The sequence below is a fragment of the Pseudorasbora parva genome, chromosome 5, assembly GCF_024679245.1.
Source record: "Pseudorasbora parva isolate DD20220531a chromosome 5, ASM2467924v1, whole genome shotgun sequence".
Classification (NCBI taxonomy): domain Eukaryota; kingdom Metazoa; phylum Chordata; class Actinopteri; order Cypriniformes; family Gobionidae; genus Pseudorasbora; species Pseudorasbora parva.
In genome coordinates this window covers 19,778,090-19,788,549 of record NC_090176.1, presented here as the reverse complement: position 1 = coordinate 19,788,549, position 10,460 = coordinate 19,778,090, and the positions used below count along the sequence as shown (strand labels likewise).

General features: G+C 39.7%; 1 protein-coding gene across 1 annotated transcript in view; it reads left to right on the top strand.

Annotated features, from left to right (window-relative positions):
- Window positions 1-8,881: 8,881 nt before the first annotated feature.
- The window catches only part of LOC137075161 (NALCN channel auxiliary factor 1), a 212,345-nt gene continuing 210,766 nt past the window's right edge, over window positions 8,882-10,460 (top strand). The window contains exon 1 of the mRNA XM_067443437.1: window positions 8,882-10,380. Coding sequence (XP_067299538.1) covers window positions 9,742-10,380 — 639 coding nt within the window. The 5' untranslated portion in view covers window positions 8,882-9,741. The remainder of the gene's footprint in view (window positions 10,381-10,460) is intronic.

Below are 10,460 nucleotides of genomic sequence, written 5' to 3'. Positions count from 1 at the left end.
TCTGCCTTCACCTATTGCCTTGAGAGCCCATTCTACCAGGGGTAGGGCCTCCTCGGTGGCCCTTCTCTCCGGAGTCCCTATGCAGGACATCTGTGAAGCAGCTGGTTGGGCTACTCAGCACACGTTCATAAGGTTCTACAGCTTACACCTCCCTGCGACACCTGGACGGCAGGGTACTCCAGTCCTAATTGTGCCTGGTTTTTAGTTTCACAATAGGGCAGGCGTATCCTTGGTGTGGCCTTTTGGGCACTCGTTCCCCAAATTCGTCGTTTCGACGCAGTGCAAAGTTCCCTCGATATAGGGAACGTCTCGGGTTATGTATATAACCCTTGTTCCCTGAGAGGGAACGAGCACTGCGTCTCGTCACCACACCGTGTATCGCTTGAGAGCATTTTGCTTCATCGCGATAATTGACGCTACAATGCGCCGGGCTCCCCTTTATAGATTGCGGGTATGCCGTCACATCTACGTCATGATGTAGGACTACTCAGGATTGGACTAGTTACATTCATACTTCAGATGCGTTGATGCTTAGGGAGCATCCCCAAATTCGTTGTTTTGACGCAGTGCTCGTTCCCTCTCAGGGAACAAGGGTTATTTACACAACCCGAGACGTTCTCACATGTCAAAAAAAAAAAACTCTAAAGAGAAAAAAAGATTCAAATGAGGTTGCCATATAGACCTATTTAACAGGTTATTTATAAAAAAAACAACTGATAAATACTGATAAAGTATGTTTATGAGTTGTTTCATTCATAAAATGCAATCAAAATAAAATATTTATAAAAACTTAATTAATTAAAACTAAATTCATAAAGAAATTCAATTATCCAGAAATATGATTTTTATTTGTTTAAAATTAAAATGCCCCTATTATTCCAATTTAAAGGCTCCAAATTTAGTTTTGGAGGTCTCCTACCATCAAAGATCAGAAAACACTTACATTTTCTTATAAAATATATTGCACCTCACCACATTGTTCAATGATTCTTAAAAAACGACTCGTTGAATCAGTCCCCCTAAATCCCTCCTTTCTACGAGCCTGCTCTGCTCTGACTGGCCAACTGGCCCAGTCTGTTATGTTTGGTCTACCGCTGTGTTATATGAAGTTAACGCCCATAACCATAGCTGAACTTCAACATTGTTACTGTCTTTCCTGTTGAAAGAACCAGCATATCCTGGTTAAGTATGTTTTGAAGCATGGCAGCTGGTTTGGATCGTCTAGCAACTCTCAATAAACTTCTGAGCTGTAAAAACCAAACTCTGGTCAGGAGTTGTGCTTGTGTGCTACTAGTAAACACACAAGCTGGCGAACGACGGTCTTTCTAATCAGCTTTGACTGCGACTCTGGAAGACTTGGAGTTAAGCTTTTCTCTGAGAAAAGAACAAAGAACGGCACTGAAGTCATTCTTAAAAAGGGAGGATGTGTTCTAAGTTTTTTTTTTCAACTGGATACGGCGAAAGTTTGATCTGTCAACTAGCTCTGCTTCCCCTTGTTGCTCTGGTTGGTTGTAGCGCTATCCAATTGCGTGCAGAGAGGGAGTTTGAAAGACAACCGTTTATCCCGCCCCTCGGATTGAGCCCTGTTAATGGTGAGCTTCCAGACCAAACATCTTGATGTGGGTCTGGCTTGTCAGGCTAGTTAGTTCCGGGTCCCTAATTCATTTAAAGTCCCAGTGAACCGGAAGTAGCGAGTGAGTTTTCTTCAGTGCTGTGACGTACTTCCAAGTGAAATGGAATATTGAACAGAGGGCAGGGTTTTCAGAGCTCCTCCTCTCCATCTCTCGCTCATTGCAAATGAACGGTAGAGGGGAGTGGGTTAAGCATTTTCAAACCTAAGCCATCAAACAGCCTTCATCTGAGAAGGAACACCATCTCCAGACCGGAAATTACTTTTCAGATTTTGATTAAAGATTACCGCGACAAACATTTTTTTTTCCTTCTGTGTATTATCACGGATTAATTGTTTACTCTAAGACGTTTAATATGTGCTAACAAAGTAAATAGTGTACATTTTGATTTCATTAAGGACTTTAATGGTTAAACCAGTTCATGACCAACTAAGAACCAGCATAAACCAGCTTAAACCGTATGGAGTTTTTTAATTTGTTTTAGGGAAGACAGTAACAATGTTGATTTGTTACAGAGTCGAATTATACCATATCAATCAAACTGCGAAATTTGGGACCGGAAAATTATGAAACATTGGAAGAACTATTTATTCAATCCGAACCTCCATCATAAGGACTACTTGAGCAGGACGTTTCTCTGTGATAAGATACTCAGTTTGAGGTACATTATGAGATGTTTCAACTGCAATTCCTAACTATGAGCAATAACAAGTGTATGTCCATCAACAAACTGATGTGTACATTTCTCATTTATTGCGGTGCACATGCGGGAAATGTATCAATAATGGTGCATATGTTAGCAGAGAACTAACATGAATGACTGATGTAACATTACAGTTTGCAAAACAAATCTTGCTCCAGCCTTTATCTTTACTCAAAGTAGTAAGAGCGACAGACAATCTGCATTAATAGACACAGTTTCAGTTAATAGTGGCCCAATGGTGATTAGCAGAAGTATTTCAGGAAGACAGTAATAACGTGAGTTAGCTGATTAGCTGGAAACCTACACAATTTAATACAAAACTGCATATTTTGAACACCCAGTATAGAAAAAAAAACAAAAAAAAAACATCAATAATTAATCATACTTACAGGTTGTAGTTCTGAGGAGCAAGTTGGTCCAAATAATCTGGGTACTGTCCCATTTTTTATGAGCAACAAGTTTACGAATCCTGCGTTGAACTCTGAGATTTGAGAAGCAGTCTTCAGTAAAATTAAGTTTGTAGGTATGTTAAATTGTTTGTGGGCGCACAATGTATAACATAGGTGGGCATTATGCAAATGTATTTTCTACACTGTAAAAAAATATTTAAAAAAAGGTTACCTGGTTGCCTTAAAATTTTGACTTCTTTGAAATTAAAATTTTAAGTTAATACAATGAACATTTTTTGAGATGGGACAACCTTTATTGAAATATTATTAAAAGATTTTGTAAGCATATTGGGTAATTGTGTGTGTTTTATTTCTGATGATGCAGTGAAACATGCCAAATAGTTCCTACATTTTTTTATGTGGTCCAGACACAAAAATGTTTTGAGTTTCTATATATTAAACAAATTTCCTTCATTGTATCAACTCAAATTTTTAATTTCAGTAAACTCAAAATTTTAAGGCAACCAGGTTACTTACTTTTTTAAGTTAAACTAACAAAAAACATCTTTTTTTTTTACAGTGTAGTGGCATAGAACTGTCAGAGAGATGATTTTCTCTATAACTATATTAGACTATAACTATTTATCGTGCACTTTCGACTTTGCGGATTATTAACAATCACAAACAGTTTCAACAATCACAACAATAAAAAAAACTGTTTTCACAATCACAAAAAAAAAAAAAAAACATAATAGGGGCACTTTAAATCTATTCGTTACATATAAAGCCTTCAAGTCTTTTCGGTTTAATCCTCTGGATTAAACAGCTTGAATCATATTGGCTACTTTTACAATCTCTTGTATGGAATGACAAGAGTTGTCATGTCTGCTTTAAGGAGAACATATCAATGTCTTTGCTGTGGTCTAGTAAGTTGTTAGAGATGCTTGGCCATATTTCATTATTTTCGGGCAGAAATCAAGCTCGAGGCAGAGATTGCCTGTGGGGTAAATCATCTCAATTACTTAATATATCTGACTATTCATACAATTGCCCAAACCACAAATGCAGTCTACAAGACTAGAGGATCCTTGGTTCTGTTTGACAAATATATATGTACCCTCAGGGTGTTCTGTCAGGTCTTACAGGTTATTCTGTTGCTATGACGATGGAAGGTGAACCTGGGGTCATCTTAAAAAAAAAATAATTCTGCAAATGATTAGTTACTCAAAAGAGGGGTGTTCCCTGGGATCATTACATTGATTTCCCATATTAAAGTTTGACAGGGAACGAGCAACTGTGACAGATGGGTAAGGGGGGACTGCCCTCCTCCTTTTCAGCACATCACTGTTTGCACTGCCTGCTAGTGAAATAGCTGGTCCTCTAGAGAATGTTTGTTTGAAGGGGGTTCATTGAGCTGTTATATCATTAGATTTTTACTGCCCACTGGACACGGGATAACATTGCCGTAACTTATTGATTGACCGACAGCAAGACCAAGACCATGTCATGATGATAAGTCCATAAAATCATCAAAATTAAGATAGAGACATGCTCTACAGGTACTGCTCATCCTCATGATTTTTATGCAGACACAGTGCTCAATTTTCACCCCGGCTTGTCTCACAATTCATAATTTAGATCTCTTGATGAGTATGCTGAAAGTCTTGTGTGAGAATGCTGAAAATATTCGAGGAGTAGAACAGGGCATTTGAAACTGTTCCACGGGGTATAGATGAGATTCTAGACTTACAAGACAAGAATTGTCTTGAGGGAACATTAACTTGTGCTACTATTTTTTGTCTCAAAATATATATTTAAAGAAGAGAGATGTTCATTCTATTTAATTTTGTCCTTTTAATTCTAACTCAGTCCATAAAGTATAGAGTGCAATAGCGGCATTTATTCCGGAAGTATTTTTTACATTTATTTCTCCAAAATGGAATTTAAAAAAAAAACGTCTATATTAAATATGGGATAATATACATCCAGCCGGTTGTTATCACAGGATAAACCCTGACAGAGTGATTTTGCATCAGCCTGAAGGTTTTTTTTTCTGCAATAATAACCGGCTTGATGTACATTATCCCGCTTATTACACGGCTACTTGCCAAGTAAATAATTTGACATGATACACTGATCTGAGTCGAAATATTATAGCTCTTTAAATGCAAAGCATCCAAGGAGAAAGCAGTTGCTAAAATGGGAAGTTCAAACTACACAGACATTTAAGGGGTACAGTAAAGTCATACCACTTATTACATGAAATTTAACCATATAAATAATTATAGGCATAAGAGATATGGATTCGAGATGAAGCTGGTTTAAAATCATACCTGTTTGTTATCGTATAATCCATTACTGTGCACTATTAGTTTTTCATGTTAGTATGATTTAGTATGAACATGTTAGTACAGTTCCGGCCACCTAATATAAAGTGGGTCCAAAAATATTTACTATGTAATTAACAGATTTCGTGAGGGAAAGAACTATAATCCCATGAATCATTGCGAACAGCATAATCAAATTAAAAACAATAGAAAAACTGTTAAACACAATTATTTTAAAACTAAGTTGAAATAATGTGTGCTGACAGCAACCTTGTAGCGCACACCGTAAGGCTGTCTTTAAAGGTTTATAATTAATCATTAAAAATCTATTTCCCTATGGAGGAAATTAAGGTTTTACTCCTGGAACCCAACTGTTGCACTCTATTGGGATGTGTGTGTATGTGTGTGTTTGTGTGTGTGTGTGTGTGTGGGGGGGGGTGTTCTGTTCAGATCGGCGACAGATGATCACTCTTGGCAATGTTAATCCTCATTATTTTCCATGTGAATCTTTCCATGTGAATTTCCTCTTGCTCTGCCAGCTGATTTTCTCTAATGAGTGATAAGCACTTCCTCTAAGAGTGCATCAGTAATATTATCTGGTCATTACGAGAGCTGCACTGACAAAAGCATTTGCAACAGCTTTCAAACAAGTATTTGTTTTGCTCCTTTCTCGATTAAGGGTCATATAGGGTACAATGGGGATGCAGTTTAAGTTAATTTATTTATTTTTTTGCCCAAAAGTTAAGTATGTTTGTCTTTATGCACTGCACTGCAAAACTGATTTGATCCATAATAAAATTTTGAATTGTATTTTGAAACAAAATATTTTTACAATGTACATTTGAACAATGTTATTGTATACATTTTGTAATATAAAATGTTATGAAATCCAAGTGATTGGTTATTTATTGCTTTGTATTTATTATTATTTGAATTTCCCTTGAGGAAGAACAACCAAAAAAGTTGGGGCACTGTACAAATAGTGAATAAAAACAGAATGCAATAATGTGGAAGTGTCCATTTTAATATTTTATCCAGAATACAACACAGATGACAGATAAAATGTTTAAACTGAGAAAATGTATCATGTTAAGGGAAAAGTTAATTTTGAATTTCATGGCACCAACAAATTTAAAAAAAAGTGGGGACAAGGTTTTGTTTACCACTATGTGACATTCCCTCTTCTTCTTATAACAGGGTGGCAGTGGCTCAGTGGTTCATGTAGGTTGTCTACAAACCAGAAGGTTGGTGGTTCAATCCCCGGTTCCACCTGACCAAGTGTCGATGAGCAAGACACCTAACCCCAGCTGCTCCCGACGAGCTGGATGGCGCCTTACATGGCTGACATCGCCGTCGGTGTATGAATGGTGAGGCAAAAATGTATAGCGCTTTGGATAAAAGCGCTATATAAATGCAGTCCATTATAACAGTCTGGAGACTGAGGAGACAAGTTGCTCAAGTTTAGGAATGTTGTCTCATTCTTGCCTAATACAGGCTTCTAGTTGCTCAGCTGTCTTAGGTCTTCTTTGTCACATCTTCCTCTTTACGATGCACCAAATGTTTTCTATGGGTGAAAGATCTGGACTGCAGGCTGGCAATTTCAGTAACCGGAACTTCCTCTATGCAACCATGATGTTGCAATTGATGAAGTATGTGGTCTGGCATTGTCATGTTGGAAGAAGCAAGGTCTTCCCTGAAAGAGACAACATCTGGATGGGAGCATATGTTGTTCTATTTCTTGGATATACCGTTCAGCATTGATGCTGCCTTTCCAGATGTGTTAGCTTCCCATACCACACGCACTCATGCAGTAACAACTTGGGTTGTCCTTGTCCTCTTTAGTCCAGATGACATGCCATCCCAGTTTTCCAAAAAGAACTTCAAAATGTAATTCTTCTGACCACAGAACAGTTTTCCACTTTGACACAGTCCATTTTAAATGAGCCCTGGCCCAGAGAAAACACCTGCACTTCTGGATCATGTTGAGATATGACTTATTTTTTGACCTATAGAATTTTAGCCTGCAATATGAATAGCATGGTGGATTGTGTTCACCGACAATTTTTTCTGGAAGTATTCCTGAGAAGAATTTCCATTACAGTAGCATTCCTGTATGTGATGCAGTGCCGTCTAAGGACACGGAGATCAAGGGCATCCAGTATGTACTTGAAACTCTTTGCAATTTTTTCTCTGAGAAATTCCTTTCTGCTATTGCACCACTATTTTTCACCGCAGCATTGGGGAAAATTGGTGATCCTCTGACCATCTTGACTTCTGAGAGACACTGCCACTCTGAGAGGCTCTTTTTATACCCAATCAGGTTGCCAATTGATCTAATAAGTTCAAAATTGGTTCGCCAGCTGTTCCTTAACTTTTCCAGCCTCTTGTTGCTACCTGTCCCAACTTTTTTGGAATGTGTAGCTCTCATGAAATCCAATCTGAGCCAATATTTGGCATGACCTTTCAAAATATCTCAATTTCAACATTTGATATGTTATCAGTATTCTATTGTGGATAAAATATAAGTTTATGAGATTTGTAAATTATTGCATTTCTTTTTTATTCACAATTTGTACAGTGTTCCAACTTTTTTGGAATCAGGATTGTATTTGCACATTGCTATTGATCGTTAAACTGAGGAAAAATAGAAAACTTTACCCCCCAAAACATTATGTTGACAAAAGAGGCAAGCGTTGTGAGAACTGTGATGTAGAACCTCGAGACAGTGAAATATATTGTACATGTATTCCCTCACAGGAAACAGAAATATGCTGTCCACATGCTAAAGCCTGTAGCCCCTGTGGGCTTTTGCCTCAGGCTTTGGGGCTTGTTAACCTCTGACTTCCTTTATATTTAATCAAACGCCTTTTGTTTTTACACAGTTTAGGTTGCTCTCCAATCATTCGTTGAATGATTAATCTCGTGCAACTTGAATTGCCTTGTGTTGCCCCTAGCGCAGTTAGCCAAATGACACCCATCTTATTTCAGTTTTAAAATAAAACACTGTTTTTTTATGTTTTTAATATGTAAATCCACAATAAAGTGATAATTACACCCTTGTAGTAACCATAGCAACGCTACTGGAGCATTTTCTTTTCTTTCTTTTTTTAAGAATCATCATTTGGTAGAATCCTTTTACTTTGTAAGTCACCCTAACCTTTGGTTTGGAGTTCAGTTGGGGCATTGAAGTTATAAAGGGGGCAAGGTGCCAATTTGTTGCTTCATTAAAATTAAAATAATATAAATTCATATTAAATAAATGTAATAATAATAATAATAATAATAATAATAATAATAATAATAATAATAATAATAATACAGAGACATATAGGCTATACATATGTATCAGGGGGGAAAAATCCAATTCTCCTAGGGGTGCGATTTATTTTAAGGAAAGGACTCCAAGCAAGTCAACCTGACAGTGATTTGGCTACTTTAAGGATGCAAATGAAAACACTGATTTACATGCCGTCCTCGACTCTCTCCCCACGTTACAGCACCCAGATACTGACAGCAAGGCAGAAGGCAAGCGCGTGGTGATTGTGCACTGCACGCACACTTTGTTTGCTTGGAAATGTAGGATCAAACAGGGCCATGCCGCACAAGGTTAGCCTGTTAGAGGACAAATATACTGTATCTGTCTCTCTTTCTCTTTTCCGCTCTCACACACACTCGCCTCACGTTTCCGCGCACGCTTTCCAACGTGCTGCTTTGACGCCCAGATGTCTCTCCTGTGCCCGGCTCCTTACACAGTTACACGCTGCATACTAATAAACTTCAGCCCGAACGGGATGAACGAGACATACAAATGTCGTTTCATCTCTGTCATCCGCTGATTCCCCTTCACGCAACATGTTGTGACATCCTTTCCTCCCGTCTTTGCGCATTTAAGGACATTACGCATCGCGAAAACGATGTTATTTAGCACCGCGTCTTTAAACGTCCACGCTGCGTCGTTTATTTTCCTCGGTGCTTGTAATGAACGGGTTGCCTTTGACTGGAACGTTTGACTGGTAGCTGAAGATGAATGGACCGTGAACGTGGACACGGGGAATGACAAGGGGGTGCCCCGCTTTAAAATCTAAACATGTACTGGATAAATGTGCTTGTATTATGAGTGATCTCTCATATTGACACGTCCTGTGCGTGTGAGGTGAGTGAGGGAGGTGAGTGTGTGTGTGTGTGCGTGCGTGTGTGTGTGAGAGAGCGGGCGCGCGCGCGCGTGTATCCATCGCCTGTAGTCTATAGATCTGTGTTACTGCGCCAGGATGGAGATGACGCAAATGACCCAGCTCCCCAAAAAGTGTTTCAAGACGAACATGGCGGCAACTTAACACAGGACCCAAGATGATGATGATGGTGATGATGAACAGCAGAGAAGATCGAAGGCAATCCGCCCAGATAGGGAAAGAGCAGCTCGTTCAGCGTCTTTCCTTCCCTTGAGGAGATACGGGGACACAGGCAGGAGCTTCGGGAACAGAGGAAGCATGTTGTCACACAGAAAGCGATTTTTCTCCGGGGAGCCATGCGGAATAACGGAGATATGACCGCGCGCGGCTTTATCTAGCCCAGAGAGTCGGATACAGCTGCCGGGAGCGCTGTTTAACGGGAGGAAAACATTACAAATCAATGCATTTTGTGGCAGAGGAGCCGTCGCGGTGGAGTCGGCCAGTGCTGCTCTTTCCTGAAATATGACCAGGGGTGCTTGGACGTGTCGGCAGCAAGATGACGGCTTAAAAATCTGCTTCGCACCCCGAGAGGACCAAAAGCCATTATTCACCGATTCGGAAAGGGCCCAGAGATGGCGACTGTCCTTAGCCTCTCTTTTGTTTATCACCGTTTTGCTCTCTGATCATCTGTGGTTCTGCGCCGAGGCGAAACTGACGAGGACGCGAGACAAACGGATGGAGCACACGAACCATATACTTTCATCCAGCCATCAGAGTGAGCAGAGTCTTATTTTTATAGGCAATTCTACCAAACCTCTGTGGAGACTTGAAACTTGTCATCCTGACAGCCTCTCCAAAAACTGCTTGACTTTCGCCGAGGCGGAAGCCGTGTGCTCGGGCCTCTCCGAGTGGAACCTGAGCGATTTCTATCTTTCTTTTTGTAACTCCTACTCGCTTTTGGATTTGTTTTACGGGTTTACGAGTCCAGACAATTTGACCTGTAGCCTGGACATGGCTGATGCGTCGGGATGCAGCCAGTGCGTTCAGGCTTACCAACGCTACGACCGACGAGCTCAGGAGAAATACCAAGAGTTTGAGCTTTTGGTTCAGAAATATGAAACGGATGTATATTCGGTGCGGACATGCATGGAAGAGTGCACGGTAGGCGTACGCTGCCTTTCTCTTTGGTGTTGGTTTGTCTGTCGACTCTACTTGTGACAAAAGCTCGTGTGTATACTGTG